The sequence below is a fragment of the Lissotriton vulgaris genome, chromosome 7 (genome assembly GCF_964263255.1).
Source record: "Lissotriton vulgaris chromosome 7, aLisVul1.2, whole genome shotgun sequence".
Lineage (NCBI taxonomy): Eukaryota > Metazoa > Chordata > Amphibia > Caudata > Salamandridae > Lissotriton > Lissotriton vulgaris.
The window spans coordinates 1,670,204,496-1,670,222,469 of NC_141695.1; the positions used below are offsets into that span (position 1 = coordinate 1,670,204,496).

The 17,974-nt window shown below is 43.7% G+C and overlaps 1 protein-coding gene and 1 long non-coding RNA gene across 4 annotated transcripts in view; one reads left to right on the plus strand and one right to left on the minus strand.

Annotated features, from left to right (window-relative positions):
• The window catches only part of REM1 (RRAD and GEM like GTPase 1), a 62,790-nt gene that overhangs the window by 17,515 nt on the left and 27,301 nt on the right, over positions 1-17,974 (minus strand). For all 3 annotated transcript variants that reach the window (XR_015297626.1, XM_086932708.1, XM_086932709.1), the window contains exon 4: positions 1,049-1,253. Coding sequence is in view for 2 of the 3 variants with exons in the window: in XM_086932708.1 (XP_086788834.1) it covers positions 1,049-1,253 (205 nt within the window). In the remaining variant the exon portion in view is untranslated. The remainder of the gene's footprint in view (positions 1-1,048; positions 1,254-17,974) is intronic.
• LOC147706264 (uncharacterized) lies at positions 12,754-15,810 on the plus strand. The gene is made up of 3 exons (XR_015297627.1): positions 12,754-13,644; positions 14,060-14,953; positions 15,369-15,810. It is a non-coding gene; the product is annotated as an uncharacterized LOC147706264 (long non-coding RNA).

The window sequence follows — 17,974 nt, forward strand, 5'->3', positions numbered from 1 at the left end:
GGCACTCTAGGATAGGGAATAGGTTTAATTTACTATCCAACACCTTCCCTACTATCCACGGGGACTGGAGTTGGAATAGTAAATTAAACTATTCACTATCCAGCGCCCCAAAGCACTATGCGTTGTAAAGGCATGCGTTGTAAAAACCGCATTGTAAAGGCATGCGTGGTAAGAGTATGCGTTGTAAAGTCATACATCCGACTTGAGAATCTCAATTATAGCTGAATATGGCAGACTCACATTGAAGGAACATTTGATGAAATAAGAGAAAGGGCTGTGAAGTGAAAGGATAGATAACTTTATAAAAGTGTAATCAGACAAATGGACCATTGATTAACTAAAGTGGTTAAAGGCCCTTTATGCCCAACAAGCTTGGTCAGCATACTTTTCAGCATCTAGATGATTTGGGTGGGTGAGAGGAAGGTTGAAATGCCCATTTTGCAAGGTGGCTAGGATTACCCATTGCCTGGCTGCCAGAGTTCTCATTCTTGCTATCCCAAGCCTGGCAGCTTCCCAACAGGTTATGAGAAGGGTGCTTCATGGCTCCAATGAATGCCCCTCATGGGCTTTCTGCCATGCTCTTCATGCACAGCCTCTATACTGCAGGAAATTCCAAAACAGGCAAATGTGCTCCGTTAGCCTGTGCTGAAACTCAACACGGGAAAGATAGGGAGCAGCAGCACCTCCTGAAACTGCACTGTAAAGGGCTGGGAAACACATACCGGCAGAATGGATCCAATGTTGTACGACCCCATATGAACTGCCAAAAAGGTGGGCTATTTGCTTGATGGTGGTGAAGAAGGAGAGAAAACGGGGGGTGAGAGTGGATTTGGTGTTATTACGCTATTAGGACACTAGATTGTGAATTGGTTTTAGTATCTATCCTGCACAGGTACATAAATGGAAAAGCTAGGGCTTGACCTGAAGAAGGTGCATTGAAGATTTAGCAAGACCCTGGAAATGGCCGAAACATGGCAAAGCAGACCTAGGAGTTTGGTACACATGGCCTAAGCGTGTTCATTCGTTCCCAGGGCCAGACCACACTCACCTTCCACAGAGACCTCCCGGCTTCGAACCAGGTCAGTCTTGTTCCCCACCAGGATGATGGGAATGTCCTCTGATTGGCGTATCCGTCTCAGCTGGATACGGAGCTCTGAGGCGCTCTCGAAGCTGGCCCGGTCCGTGACTGAGTACACCAAGAGGTATGCGTTCCCAGCCTGCATGCTCCAAGACACTTCGTCCCCCTCGGTAGACTAGAGAGAGGGAGAGACCAGAGAGAGTGTCACTGCTAACAATAGGTATCAAGCGTCTAAATTGGAATTTACTCATTGTTCTCAATCAACAAACATGTGAAATGTAAAACACAAAAAGTGCAGTGAGCAATTGTCAAGTTAATTGGGTTTTTGTGGTGTCTTTTAATGTTGTCTTTGTTCCATCCATGTTATACAGACTCCATGGGATTGTGAGGAATCTACTTACCACTGCATTATATTTAGTTATCAGATGTGGTAAGAAATGTGGCCATGTAACACAGAGACAAGGGAAAGCAGGGGTTGCTGTTCTATCTTTACTCACACAAATACACAGACAAGATTCAGCAAAGGCAGGAAGGAGCTAAACCATCTCTCAAATGGCGAACAGGAACAGCATGAGCAGCCGCTGGGCAAACTTCACTCACACAAATACAGAGGAAAATGGAGCAAAAGCAAGAGACAGCAATGCAAGCGTCCATCACTGACAGAACAGGACGAAAAGCTTCTCTCAAACACAGAGCAGACACAGCACAGGCCTCTGCAATGCAAACTTCATGCCGAGAAAGACACACAGAAACATGGGCACAGAATAGTCAGTGAGATCAAGGGGTGTACATCTAAGATGTACCAATTAAAGAGCAGTGGAGCAGAGGGTGGATGTGTGAGGTAACCGCGGTTCAGGATGGTCTGTTCTCATGAGGAGCAGGGTCCGTACTGATTCATAGTAGGTGGGCCTCTGCGGATGACTTAGAGTTTGGCAGGCAGGTACTCTGTTTCAACTGTGACGGAGAACCCTCTCTGCCAAACTCAGGATCCGCCTGCCAGATTTTAAATTGCGCCAGCTGCAAGCTTTACGCCGATTCAGTAAAAGTTACTCTGTCAGTGTAAAACTTCTTTTGACAGCCCAGTGGAGTAGTTGCCTTCGTAAGTAAGCCATCCGATCATCCGGCCTATTCAGAGTGGATGGTCAGTTGGCTTTTTTTTCCTGTCCATAGAGGGACATTAAAAACACAAAAAAGTCCCCCACACTGTGGGAAAAAAATTGATGTGGGGGTCATTTTTTTATTTTTAAAGAAACAACTCCCACCATGGACTATGTTTTTGAAAAACATTTAAAACTGAAAAAGTTTGAAGGCCAGCGGTCATGTTTGATGTTCCTGATCCAAAAAATGAACAAGTTAAAACATCTTAGTGAAATCAGGATGTCAAGAAAAACCAACACACACACATAGCAAACCCAACTAAGGGCCACTAGAACCAACTACCAAGCCAATAATGCATTTGTTTCGGGGGTGTCACACGCTACACCCCTGCACAGAAAATAGAGAAAAAAACAGGTACAACATAGGCAGCAGTAGGGCAAACTTCAGTCAGAGAGAAACTTACAGAAAACAGAGAGACAAAGCGGGTTCAGCCCAGGCAGCAGCAGTGCAAGCTTCAGTAAGAGAGAAGAGAGAGACAGACAGAAAACAGAGAGAAAAAGCAGCAACACAAGCTTTAAGTAGAGAGAGAAAAACGGAAATAAGAGAGACCAAAAGGCACAGCACAGACAGCAGCAATGCAAGCTTTCCTAAGTTAGATACAAAAAGGTACAGGCTGCCTCAGTTTCCAGAAGGCACACACAGAACAAGTGTACACAAGCAGCAGAAGTGCAAACCCCCCTCATACACAGAGCCAATGCCTCACATGCATCAGCAGTGCAAGCTTCCCTCACACACTGCAACTGGTAAATTACAGGCAACAGCAATGCAAGATTCGTTCACACGTAAATGAGGCACAGCATTGCCGGCAGTAGCAGCAGCAGTGCTGGCTATGCACAGCAGCAGGGTAAACTTCCCTCACAGAGTAGGCACATCAGCAGCAGCAGCACACACTTCCCTTACATACACAGACCAGGTACAACACAGGCGGCAGAAGTGCAATCCTTCCTTGCCCCTCGAATCCCGGAGCTGAGAAATAAAATGGTAACTAGTTCATTTATTACCATGTTATTTTTCAGCAATCCGCCCTGAACTAAGTGTTGAGATGGGATGGGGCCATTGCTGCCGAGTGGCAGCAGCCGGGACTGTGCACTTTAACCCCTCCCCTGCTGATGACGGAACCGCTCCGTCATCAGCCGCGATGGCGCTGTACTGATGACGGAGCGGTTCCGTCATGGCCCGCCCGCCGCTCATGCGCGGCGCGAATTCCCGCCTGCGCTGAGCGTTCTATTGAGCGGGCGGGGCCATGACGGAACTGCTCCGTCATAAGCACAGCGCAACCGACGCTGGTGACGGAGCGGTTCTGTCACCAGCATGCGCCCGCCGCATTTCCGCCCCGCCCCCTTAGCACTGCGGCAGAATAGCCGCCGCAGTGAAGGGGTTAAAATGTGCACGTCTCGTCAGCCGGCCATCTTGTGACGGCCAGCCAGACATGCACATTTTAAAGTTCTCTAACCTAGCTGTCTTAGTCAGTTCGGTTAGAGAAAGTGCAGGCCTCCAGTGCTCTTAGGAGTGCTGATTGAGCCCTCTCTATCCAATCCTGGTGCTGCTCTCATGCTGTGAGAGAATTGGGTAGTGATTGGGTAGTGCAGTTTCTTGCTACCGGAGCTTCCAGAGGACACCCCAAGGAGTAGGACCTAGCGCTACAAGTTAGGTAAGTCTATTTTGTTCATTTATTTTGTGCCCCCGCCTCACCACCCTCGGTACAAGCCAGCCACCACTGGTTATTTTGTAGGAGACAGAATTGTTTGTACTCAAAATCATGCAACCTCAGCCCTGTGGATTTCAAGTGAGATCTTAGACTCATCCATTGTAAGCCACAGTCGCCACTTCTGTTATTGTTATCCAGACTGGCTTCTAAACCGACCCACAGATCATTTCCGTTTGGCGTTGCTTGGTGCGCAGAACGATAACACCGCTTGTGGCCTATAGAGACAAAGACCATCTATGCGCTGTTTCTGTTTCTCTGGGAGCAACCACCCAGTGCCGGGTCAATCAATAGTTTCCAGAATGGAAGTCTCTGCCCTGGGGCTGTGCTTGATTGGTCGGATGGTAAATCTATTGTCATCTTGTCCAATCATGGGCTACGGCTCAGTGCATTGATTCGAGCACGGCCACAGGGGAGGGACATGGAAACTAGAAGGTATGCTTAATAGGGCATGGTTGGGACATATAGGGAAAGGAATGAAACAAAAACAAATACAGATAGATGCCTGGTACAGTAATAGAGGAGTGTCCCAGGCCACGCACACCTTACGTATTCTACCACATAGTGGCTCTTCAGGTTTTGATACCTCTACACACCAGTGAGAGAGCTGGACTATAGGCTGGGGGGTAGATTTAGGAGAGGGGATTTGGGTGTTATATCCTCTTAATAAATGTATAATGTATTAAATAGTTGGGTACAGGAGCTTTCAGTCGGGTATTGTAAGGTGTCTGTCAGTTTTCACCTGGGATTTTTAAATAATCACTCAGACATAAACACATCCACAATCATCTGTTTTGAAGGTCTTAAAACATGCGTATTTTACAAAATACCATGTTTTAAGTACCCCTTGCAATTTGCACTCCTTTCCCTTTCCTTTGGCCCTTTAACCCCCCCCCCCCCTCATGCACTACTTCTCATATAATAATTAACATTCTATGCAAGCGTAATTGTCAGGAAATCTGAAGCTCACACCCCCCAGTCTTACTGACCAAGCTATGCCCCTGGCTATAGGACACTGGCTCTGAGGGGCATCTTTGCTGAGGTCTCTCAATTAGATGATGGAGGAACATGAGGCAAAGAAAGAGGCTGACTTGCCTTTTGAAGTTCTTTGCTTTTCCAGGAAAAAGGGCTCTCGTTTGTTTCTCATCGAGGAGGATACCCCTGTTGAATATTTAGATTTTACTCCTGCAAACGGTGTGGTGTGATGTCGCAGTGGGATGTATGTCGTTACAACGCATACTTTTACAACGCATACCTTTACAACGCATTTTTTACACCGCAACATCCATTACAACGCATTCCATTACAATGCATGCCATTACAACTAGTTCTTTGAAACTACCTTTACAACGCATTCCACTACAACGCATACTACATTTACAACGCATAACATTACAACGCATACCATTACATTGCATGTATGATAAGTATTAGATAGTGTAGGGGTTAAAATTACTATTCTAACTCCAGGGGGTGCAACAGTAGGGTAAGTGTTGGATAGTGTAGGTATGCGTTGTAATGGTATGCGTTGTAATGACTGCGTTGTAATGACATGCATTGTAGTGGTATGCCTTGTAGTGACATGCGTTGTAATGGTTGCGTTGTAATGGTATGCTTTGTAATGGATGTTGCGTTGTAAAAGTTTCATTGTAAAGGTAGTGCGTTGTAAAAGTTGTGTGTAAGTGTTGTTTCCCGTCGCAGTGGGACCCAGGCCTGACTTTCAAACAGTTGTACGTCAGAATATTGACTACAAAAATATCAACCTACCAAAATATAGTGGCTGAAATATTGACTCCTTAAATGTAAAGAAGGTAATCAAACTTAGGTAAGTGCAGATTACTATTCTTAAAAACAAATCTATGAACCTTGAAAATGTATATGTAGTCAAGGCAGTTAGGAATAGTAGAACTATACTTACCTATTTGTAATATTTTGCCCATAATATTTTGGCAGGTTAATATTAATAGCGCTCTAGTCTGGGAGAAAACCCTCGGTCCATGTATTAGAAAGCGAGGGCAAGATGAATGGGCCACGGGACACTGTTTCCACCTAGCACTTTTTTTCCTGTTCCGGGAGCCTCTGTTTAAAGCATTCCTCGCAAAAAGTGCATTCAAACCCACAAACAAAATAGGAGCTGAACGACTAATGTGGGGTTCCATGCAGCATTTTTCTAGCTCTCTCAAGGAGGTGCACTGTGGTAGGATCACAAATTCTTATAACTCCAGGATGAAGGAAAAGCAGCAACACAACAATCTTGGACAGTGTTTCTTAACCTGAGGTCCAGGGGCCACTGGGAGTCCACGAAGCCTACTCAGGGTGTCTGTGACTGCTTAGAAAATTAAATAATATTAAGAATATATAAATTATAGAAGCGAAATGTAAAGCTGAACACCTTTAAACATTGTGTAGAAGTGAAGGAATTTGAATGATATGCTACACTTTAAGTAGTAACATATTAATTTGTGGGATCAATGCAAGTGCATCAAAAAGAATATAGCATGGACAATGAGTGGCCTTAATTCAATTTAGAATACATCCAACCTTCCCTTAAAATTATATATATCTATATATATTTGTTTTTGAAATAAATAAAATATCTCAGCATTTGTGTATTTGTTTGATGAATGCCTGTTTCTGTATTTTTAGGGCGTTGTTTTGAGGTTCATATCATCAAAAATGCTTAGGCAATAATGATTCAGAGGGTCCCCAGGTTCCTGTTATGATTAAATGGGGGTCCACGGGATTCAAATGGTTAAGAACCACTGATCCAGGAAATGAATCCTGCACAGCACTAATTTGATTCACACCTAATTTGATGGATTTCAGGGGTTTTAGGCAATTTTTCATAATTTTCCCACTAAATGCCCTTTATAAGTTAGATACAACAAAGAAGGGCTTAGACTCACCTGCAGTAAAGCAGAGTCTGAAAGTAGAATAAACAAAAAGGGTGCTAGTACTGAGTCTCATTTAAGAATCACAATTGTCTCCAAAGCCGACAAGTATTCAATTATCAGCCGAAAAATGGAATCAATCCATCATTATTTATTTGAATTTGGTAAAAAAATACTTTTGGACAACACGACCAAACAATTACAAAACTTGTCTTATATATATATGTGTGAAAAAGGGAACCAGAACGACATTTACAAGGAACCAAACACACTTTCTGGACGTTAGACAATAAATAGACACATCTCAGTCAAAAAAAACATCCGTTCTTCATTCGTACTCACACTCCTTCAAATCCACAAAACATAAAAAAACATGTAGCACAAGACAACAAAAAGGGGATGAAGATGGGTCGATAATAAAGTGCAAAACAAATCACATGAATAAGGAACAAACCACTGATTATTACTTCGAATACTCAATATCAAACAATTATATCAAAATACAGAAAAACAACTATTTAGACCCAAGTGCGAACAAGAGATGAAAAGCGTTAATAAGGTCGACGCGTTTCGAATCGGACCCTTTGTCCGATTCTCATCAGGACCAGACCGTCAAATCTGTGTGTGAAGACAGTTGAAATGCAGACAGAAGGGGGGATCTGCGTGCGTTGTGTGCACAAGCGTGGGTCCAGAAATACTTATGTTGCGCGTCCAAGCTCCGGGAGCTGGTGTGGTTCGTGAGGGTTGTAGTTCCTGTCAAGCAGCAGAAGTTGCGTGCGGCCCGAGTTCAATTAGGAAAGGGATCGAGGGCGGGAGCGTATACCGCGGGCTTCAGTCAATTTCACCAGGCATATAACGCGGGCCGCTCAGAGACTGCCTTTAAGTTTGCATAATGGCCTGGAAACATAGCTTTTGCCATAATCGATTGCTTGTATAGGCTGAACTCAAGTTGATTTTGAGATGATGGAGTGGCCAGGCGTGGCCGGCACAGTTAAAGAGTGGTGAGGTGGGGCGGGGTGGGGGAGGGAGTCGACAGGATAGGTAAAATGAAATTAAAAAAATAATCAAACCACTTACATTGTGCTTGTGGCATTGCGGAGTAGGTTATGCGGCAAGCACAAGATAAGTGGTTTTAAATTTCTTTTATTTTACCTATCCCATCGTCTGTCAACTCCCCCGAACTCCGCCCACCCCCGCACGCTCCACTGCTCTTACCTGTGCCGGCCGCGCATGGGAGTGGGGTCTGGCAGCTGGAATAATCTTCTGTAGAACCAGCATTGAGTGTCGTCCAGCCAAGCGGCTAGACGGTCCTTAAATACCAGCGTGCCATATGTCAATGTTGGCAAAAGCTTGGCATCAATGACACAGCACATTGCTTTTAACTCCGGTCCTCCCAGATTTTTTAACAATTTTTTTTAACTGATGTTAAAGAACATAGACACTCTTTTCAATGCGAAGAGCTGTGCTTGGTTATGCTGCACTAGTTCAAATGAATTCCCAGGCACTTCCTGCTTGACACTTGCTCTAATTTCACCTGGTCTAAGTAAAATCTGGCCTTGTTGATGATTTTATTTCCGCAAACTATCATTTTAGATTTTTAGGGATGTATGTCGTTACTACGCATGCTTTTACAACGCATGCCTTTACCAAGCAACTTTTACAACGCAAGTCGTTACAACGACTTGCGTTGGGGGACGCTGGATAGTGAATAGTTTAATTTACTATTCCAACTCCAGTCCCAGTGGATAGTAGGGAAGGTTTTGGATAGTAAATTAAACCAGTCCCTATACTACAGCGCCCCCCAGCGCAAGTCGTTGTAACGACATGCGTTGCAAAAGTTGCGTGGTTAAGGTAGTGCGTGGTAAAAGTTGCATTGTAAACGCTGTTCCCCGATTTTGAGGAATTAATCGAGGTATTATTTTTATTTTAATAAATGGCCAGTGCATCCAGGGATCGTTGCATACTGACAGCTGTATGGTCGAATATGATTGTGTTGTCTGTATACTGTAAACATTGGAGAGGGTCACCTCCTAACTAGGACAGACATGCTCATAATTTGCCTAGGGCACTATTTATCTCCCAAATATAGGTTGGACAGCAGGGGTGCCAAAATGCACCCCAGCTTTAGCCCTTGCTTTGTCAAAGTCTTTTTTGATGTTACTTTATTGAACGTAACTTTAACTTTAACCCAGGTCTTTACATATAGGCTCATAATAGCTCTTTCTTAGAAGAATGGTAGGGATATCCCAATTATTCTGCCCTGAAGGATTATCGCTTGGCTAGCCTATCACGAAATAGTACTCTAGGTGTATTGAGTTCTAGATTCTTGGAGGTAAAGTCCGATAATCACTTTGAGCAGTTCTTGGACCATATACAGCCTCTTCTGACTAAGATATGATATCTGCAATTTAGATATGGAACACTCCCAGTTAGGGCCTACACTAACAAGTGGATAGGTGCACTTACCCCTGCTCAGGGTTGTCCAGGGTGCGACGCTAGTGTAGAGTCTGACTTGCATGTCTTACTATTCTACCCTTTATATAAAAAGGCCAGAGTTAAATGGATTGTTCAATTATGTAAGAACTTGGGCCTTAGGAATTATCTGGAGGTGTACAGATTTCTAAAATACGATCCATCCTTTTTAATGGCATTCGTCACATCCAGGTTCCTATTTTCTATGTGGTGTACTAGAAGTGCAAAGATTAAATCAATGGAAATAGGGAGATGCGTGGCAGCGGTCTCTCCCTCACAGACCTGAAATGTGGGATGACTATTGGTCCTAATCTGATGGTCACAGTCCTAGCCTACAACATTGTACTTACCTGATTATCTAATTGTACTGTTTGTCGGTTTTTTAATTGATTTTATGGCATTTTATCTGATTGTTTTAACTTCATATTTTAACCATTATAGACTTAATTGTGATATCTCATTCATGTAATGTTGCCTTATATCTCTGTCGGTCATGGAATACCTTGAAAATTGCTTTTTTTTAAATCCTTGTACTGCTTTTATGGCCGTATGGCCGATAATAAAGCTTATTTGACTGACTGACAATTATGAAGCTTCTGCCAGACCCTAGCTCTGTCCACACTATTGAATGCGGTGGTGAAATCGATAAATGCTGCATAGAGCGGTGAAGCCTTTTTCTTTGTTGAGGCTTCAATCAATAAGGAAAGAATAACCACATTTTCCTCAGTGCCATTCCCATGTCTAAACCCTGATTGTGTGATGGGAATTAGTGCTCTCAATGTGGCCCAATTTTCTAGTTGCAAGTTTATAACTTTGGGAAAACACTTGCCGTCCACATCAAGAAGTGCAATCAGTCTAATGTCGGCCGGCGGATTTATTGGGCCTTTTTCATGTATAGAGTTTAACCCCTTCGATGCTTCGATGCTCGTGATGGAACGGTTCCTTCACGAGCGTCGGTTGGGCTGTGCTGGTGACGGAACCGTTCCGTCACGACCACGCCTGTTTTAGAATTTTCAGCCCAGCGCAAAAATTCGCGCCACGCTGAAGCGGTTAATATTGAACCTCTCCAGCTGTCTGGGACATGATTTGTCAAAATACGATGGTTAGTCAGCGGACTTAATAGAGTTGCCCATTCTTTTTTTGCTGTTTTAAATATATTGGCTGGCACACCGCTTGGTCTGGGGACACCAGTCGAGCAAAATGAAGCAATTAGTAAACTTGTTCTGTTTACATTATAGCGGTTACCGATACATTCATTCAGAATTTCCATACATTGATCACTACCTATTGCCCCCGAGGGCTCCACGAGCTCTCTTTAATCCCTTATGACATACAGGTTTGTTACACAGTAAGCCCATCTTGCTGCAGATATCCTGTGTGTCAAGAGCTGGGCATTTCCATTTCACTGTTTCTGCACAAGCTGCCAAAAATTATTTGGATTCTTACATTTTGTGGCTTAAAAGTTCCGTCCACAGTTTTTCCTCAATTTGTCTGTGAATTTCCCAGATCTTGGATCTATAGGCTTTCCTTGCATTTCGGATGGCATAGATTTGTGAGCGATAGTCTCTTCTCAGAAGGCCATTCATGTTTTGCTTGAGAGTTCTAAGTTCAGATGAAGATTTGAAAGGCTGAACCCTATCGAGGTTACTGGGACCCAGTTTTCTTGAAAATTGGTTTAATATGGTTTGACCATTGCTGCGGGGTTGATGCCCAGTTATTTGCCCATGATTGAAGAATTTTCTTGAGTTCCACTGTCTTTTGTGCAGGCATCTCATTTGACAATGTTATTCTACGTAGACCACTTACTTCCTCCTGTTCGTCAATTGTTTTTATTTGGATTAACCTGGGCGTAATCATGGAGAGGGTGCAGATCAACATTGCATGGTCAACCATCAGACTGGGGTGCTCTCGAAACTTGCACACATGGTTATAGTATTATTGACTAGAAACAGAAATATAATCAAGTACAGATGAATTTGTCAGGGTGAACCACAAAAGACACTAAACTGTGCGTAACCCTCTGGTAGCCTAGCACAAAAGCAGTTAGGCTTAACTTAGAGGTAATGTGTAAAGTATTTATGCAGCCCACAAACAATAATAAAGTGAAAACACAACACAAGAAAAATCCCAAACCAATTTAGAAAAATTTAGTAAATGTTAATAAATAAGAAAGATATCAGAGTGGCACAAAAACAATTAGTAGAACTGGGGGCATGTAATTTTAAAGATTTTAGTGAAACAGTGCCTAAAAGCACAGTGTGCCACTCACTGTCATCTTGTCACGCTAAACTTGGGGAAAGTTACAAGTTCCGGCCAAAGGCGGGAAAATAGGTCTGATGCAGGGACAAGGTTACTCCCACTGAAAAGTTACTTTCTCAGTCAGGTGTGAAGAGTTCCGTTTGCATTGGAGGAGGTCGCGAGGAGGAGGCTGAGTGTAAAGGGTGGTCATCACTGTAGCACAAAGAGCAGGTTGGGCATTGCAGATGGTTGTCTATGTAGCTCGAAGAGCCCGTCAAGCGACATGGGCGGTCGTTGCTTAGGCTCACGTTGGCGATCATCATTGGCTGTCGTTGCTGTAACAGTTGCTGGTCACTGCAAACTGTCATTGTCAGCACCGAGCTTCACGTTCACAGACATCACATATGGCAGAGATTTGGTGTGATTGGGCCGTTTGCAGTCCCGAGGAGCCCATACTTCGGGATTTCCACTTGATGCGAGCTAAGGGTGCCGGACCTGGGAAGGCACCTCGTGGGGATCAGTAAAACACTCGAGGAGAGTCCTGCAGGGATCGGGCATGTCCAGCTCTAGTTCCAGGTGGGTCCAGTTGCAGCAGGTCAGCTAGACAGTTGCAGGTAGGCCTCTGAAGCAAGTTGTGTCCCTGTTGCCCACACAGGAGGTCAGCCAACTGACTCTCATAGTCACTCTGGTTAGCCTGAGATGAAGGCAGGCAGGTCCAATATTCTTTCTCGGACAGCAAGGCAGTCCCTCAAGCACCAGGGCAGTCCTTTATCTGCAACCTCCACAGGTCCAGGAGTATTCTAAAGAGTGGTTCTGGGAGTCTAATATTTACATCTCGTGCCAGCCTTTGTGTGTGTGTGTGGTGGGGGTGGGCTCACTCTTCTATCCCCAAAACTGGTTCTGAAACGTTCTTCCCCTGTCCAGGCTTCAAACTGTCGGGAGGGGATAAAGGCAGGGCAGGCCTGGTGTCAGATTCATTTGTGTGGGCAGGAAGCAACGCTCTTTAAAGTGCATGTGGGGCTGGCCCCTCCCCAATCATCCTTCCAGGATGGTCCATCCGGCCCACCACCAAGTCCGTTTGTGTTACTGTCTGGAAGCAATGCACAAACCCTAAAATCAGAGCCATTCACAGTCTTGTGACCCATGATATAAATGTGTGCACGTAATGGCGGATGTATAATAAAAGCGTGTTTAATTGTCATTTTCAGTTTTCCCTGATGAAGGGCCCCAGAGGCCCGAAATGCATTGGATATTAAATAAACTGCTATTGATGAATATGGCTTTAGTCGTGTTCTTGATGGAAGGCTCGGATGGCCAAACATGAGCACTAGAAACCTGGAAAATGGCGGTTCCTTGCATGAGGATGAGAATGTTTACAAACATGAAAGGATTAAAATTTAAGCAAAAAGAAGGTCGCAAAAAATGTTGTTAAAAAATTGTGGTGAAAGTTACATGGTGAAAAGAAAATGATGCAAACGCAAATGAAAATGCTGTGCCAAAGGCTAGGGGCAGAAAGTTGCACCTAAATTTGTTGTTGTTAAGTTTTACACGTGCAGTGTGGGCATGGCACGACGCCAATGAGCACGCAACGGTCGAAATGTTTGGAGTTGAAAAATTTGGAGATAGTTGTCAAAAGCAGAGGTGTGCAGCCCGTTCATATATGATGTTTTCAACGTAATGCCCCTTCAGGGTTAGCACCCAATAAATATTGAGCAATAAAAGGACTATGCACAAAGAAATGTTGTTTTCCCCACATGCAAGGCGGAACATCGAAATTCACACGGCAAGTTTATTTTCATGGGTCAGAAGAACGTGGCAGTCGCTGCGATGAACTTTGGACTGAGCACATGCTTTACATACCGTTAATTATTTAAAAGTATTTGGACTTGAAAAATCGCCACGCAACCAATTTGTATTTCTACCATAAGTTATTTTAAATGCATCACGGGAAGTTGAGTCTCTCAGGGAAGAATTAGTGCACAGGTGGAGGGGGAAGGGCTGCTTGATAGGAGGGGCGTAAGTAAATGGTTAAAAGACATGATGTCGGAAATGGAAAGAGAGATGTTTGTTTGGAAGGAGTGAGGTTGATCGTTTGTTAGCAGGTACGTTAAACTCACACGAAATTTAAAAAGTGGGAGATGGGCTTTTTTGATGAAAGACAACAGATCATGTTTTTGGGGTGGAAGGAAGAGAGTATCGTGTTTATGAGAAACAGGAGCTACAAGTAAAATAATCACGAAACTTTTTTGTTAAAAAGTGAATGAGAACTTTCAAGCAGTGGGGGTTATTGTATGGTCATTAATCATTGCGTGTCAGGAAGACATGATTGTTTTTTCTCGAGAGATGAACTGTAGTACGGGCGGGATATAAAGGGGAGGTCTTGATATAGCATGCATTTACAATTATTTTTTAAAGGGTTGGTGCGATTTACAAAAGTTAAACTTTTTTAATCAGCTGTTTCATGTGTGCACGTAATGGCGGATGTATAATAAAAGCGTGTTTAATTGTCATTTTCAGTTTTCCCTGATGAAGGGCCCCAGAGGCCCGAAATGCATTGGATATTAAATAAACTGCTATTGATGAATATGGCTTTAGTCGTGTTCTTGATGGAAGGCTCGGATGGCCAAACATGAGCACTAGAAACCTGGAAAATGGCGGTTCCTTGCATGAGGATGAGAATGTTTACAAACATGAAAGGATTAAAATTTAAGCAAAAAGAAGGTCGCAAAAAATGTTGTTAAAAAATTGTGGTGAAAGTTACATGGTGAAAAGAAAATGATGCAAACGCAAATGAAAATGCTGTGCCAAAGGCTAGGGGCAGAAAGTTGCACCTAAATTTGTTGTTGTTAAGTTTTACACGTGCAGTGTGGGCATGGCACGACGCCAATGAGCACGCAACGGTCGAAATGTTTGGAGTTGAAAAATTTGGAGATAGTTGTCAAAAGCAGAGGTGTGCAGCCCGTTCATATATGATGTTTTCAACGTAATGCCCCTTCAGGGTTAGCACCCAATAAATATTGAGCAATAAAAGGACTATGCACAAAGAAATGTTGTTTTCCCCACATGCAAGGCGGAACATCGAAATTCACACGGCAAGTTTATTTTCATGGGTCAGAAGAACGTGGCAGTCGCTGCGATGAACTTTGGACTGAGCACATGCTTTACATACCGTTAATTATTTAAAAGTATTTGGACTTGAAAAATCGCCACGCAACCAATTTGTATTTCTACCATAAGTTATTTTAAATGCATCACGGGAAGTTGAGTCTCTCAGGGAAGAATTAGTGCACAGGTGGAGGGGGAAGGGCTGCTTGATAGGAGGGGCGTAAGTAAATGGTTAAAAGACATGATGTCGGAAATGGAAAGAGAGATGTTTGTTTGGAAGGAGTGAGGTTGATCGTTTGTTAGCAGGTACGTTAAACTCACACGAAATTTAAAAAGTGGGAGATGGGCTTTTTTGATGAAAGACAACAGATCATGTTTTTGGGGTGGAAGGAAGAGAGTATCGTGTTTATGAGAAACAGGAGCTACAAGTAAAATAATCACGAAACTTTTTTGTTAAAAAGTGAATGAGAACTTTCAAGCAGTGGGGGTTATTGTATGGTCATTAATCATTGCGTGTCAGGAAGACATGATTGTTTTTTCTCGAGAGATGAACTGTAGTACGGGCGGGATATAAAGGGGAGGTCTTGATATAGCATGCATTTACAATTATTTTTTAAAGGGTTGGTGCGATTTACAAAAGTTAAACTTTTTTAATCAGCTGTTTCATGTGTGCACGTAATGGCGGATGTATAATAAAAGCGTGTTTAATTGTCATTTTCAGTTTTCCCTGATGAAGGGCCCCAGAGGCCCGAAATGCATTGGATATTAAATAAACTGCTATTGATGAATATGGCTTTAGTCGTGTTCTTGATGGAAGGCTCGGATGGCCAAACATGAGCACTAGAAACCTGGAAAATGGCGGTTCCTTGCATGAGGATGAGAATGTTTACAAACATGAAAGGATTAAAATTTAAGCAAAAAGAAGGTCGCAAAAAATGTTGTTAAAAAATTGTGGTGAAAGTTACATGGTGAAAAGAAAATGATGCAAACGCAAATGAAAATGCTGTGCCAAAGGCTAGGGGCAGAAAGTTGCACCTAAATTTGTTGTTGTTAAGTTTTACACGTGCAGTGTGGGCATGGCACGACGCCAATGAGCACGCAACGGTCGAAATGTTTGGAGTTGAAAAATTTGGAGATAGTTGTCAAAAGCAGAGGTGTGCAGCCCGTTCATATATGATGTTTTCAATGTGGTGGGGGTGGGCTCACTCTTCTATCCCCAAAACTGGTTCTGAAACGTTCTTCCCCTGTCCAGGCTTCAAACTGTCGGGAGGGGATAAAGGCAGGGCAGGCCTGGTGTCAGATTCATTTGTGTGGGCAGGAAGCAACGCTCTTTAAAGTGCATGTGGGGCTGGCCCCTCCCCAATCATCCTTCCAGGATGGTCCATCCGGCCCACCACCAAGTCCGTTTGTGTTACTGTCTGGAAGCAATGCACAAACCCTAAAATCAGAGCCATTCACAGTCTTGTGACCCATGATATAAATGGTTTGGACAAGATAATGCCAACTTTCTAAAAGTGGCGTATTCAGAATTGTAACTTTAAACCTGACTTTACCATTAAAGAGTATTTTAAATTACAATTAATTGGAGTGGAAACAGCATATCTTTATCTACTCCCAATACAAAATTAGCACTTATTAAATGTAATAAGGTAACCCAGTGTTAGTCAATGGGAGATATGCACGTTACAACAGTGAAAAACAACTTTAGGAGTTTTTCCCTGTAAGGACCTATAAAACTTAAGTACACATGTCATACTTACTAAATACATCACACCCTGCCCTATAAGCCTATAGTCAGTATAAATCAATGGGGATACCCAGTATAGTGCAGAACCTGGGAACAATTACATAAAATGAACAGTGGTTCTGCCACAAAATACTTTTAAAGCAGAATAACTTCAAAATGTTGTTATCCCTTTCTTCGTTAGGATATCACCAAATGTTCTAAGAAAACTGTCTAAACACATATTCAAAGCAAATAGAACAAACTAATTGTGTTATTCAATAGTTTATTTTAGGTCAAAAGATTTTTTAGCATCGTAAGGGAGCAGGTCATACATACACAAATATCTGGTGAAAAATGTGAGACAGAATGAAATAAGGTTCAAGTTCAAGGATTTATATAGCGCACTACTCACCCAGAGGGTCTCAAGGCGCTTGGGGAGGGGGTTCATAATTTATCGAATAGCCAGGTTTTGAGTTCTTTTCTGAAGGAGATGTGGTTCTGTGTGAGGCGGAGGTGAGTGGGGAGTGAGTTTCAGGTTTTGGCCGCCAAGTAGGAGAAGGATCTACCTCCCATGGTGGATCTTTGGATACGCGGAACTGCGGCGAGGCCTTGCTTGGAGGATCTTAGTTGGCGGGTGGGTGTGTAGAAGGATAGCCGAGTGTTGAGGCATTCGGGCCCTAGTTCGTAGAGGGCCTTGTGCGCGTGGGTGAGGAGACGGAATGTTATTCTCTTGTTGACGGGAAGCCAGTGGAGGTCTTTCAGGTGTCTGGTAATGTGATCTTGGCGAGGGATGTCCGAAATGAGTCTTGCCGATGCGTTTTGGATGCGTTGGAGTTTTTTCTGTAATTTGGCTGTGATTCCGGCGTAGAGGGTGTTTCCATAGTCTAGTCGACTCGTGACCAGTGCGTGGGTGACGGTCTTTCTTGTCTCGGTGGGGATCTAATGGAAGATGTTTTTGAGCATACGAAGTACGTTGAAGCAGGAGGATGAGACGGCGTTGACTTGTCTGGTCATCGGGAGGGAGGAGTCTAGGATGAAGCCTAGGTTACGTACATGGTCCGTGGGTATGGGAGCTGAACCCAGATCCGAAGGCCACCATGAGTCGTCCCAGGCAGAGAGCGATGATCCTAGGATGAGCACCTCCGTTTTGTCGGAGTTAAGTTTTAGGCGGCTGTTTTTCATCCATACGGCTACTTCTTTCATGTCTTCGTGAAGGTTGGTTTTGGCGGTGTTGGGGTCTTTGGTGAGGGAAAGGATCAGCTGGGTGTCATCAGCGTAGGAGATGATGTTAAGGTTGTGTTGACGCGCGATGGAAGCGAGTGGACTCATGTAAACGTTGAAGAGGGTGAGACTGAGTGATGATCCTTGTGGTACACCGCAGATGACTTCGGTGGCCTCTGATTTGAATGGGGGAAGTCGGACTCTCTGAGTTCTGCCGGCAAGGAACGAGATGATCCAGTCCAAGGCTTTTCCTTTTATGCCGATGTTGCTGAGGCGTTGTATGAGGGTGCTGTGGCAGACAGTGTCGAAGGCGGCGGAGAGGTCGAGTAGAATGAGGGCCACTGTTTCTCCGTTGTCCAGTAGTGTTCGGATGTCGTCTG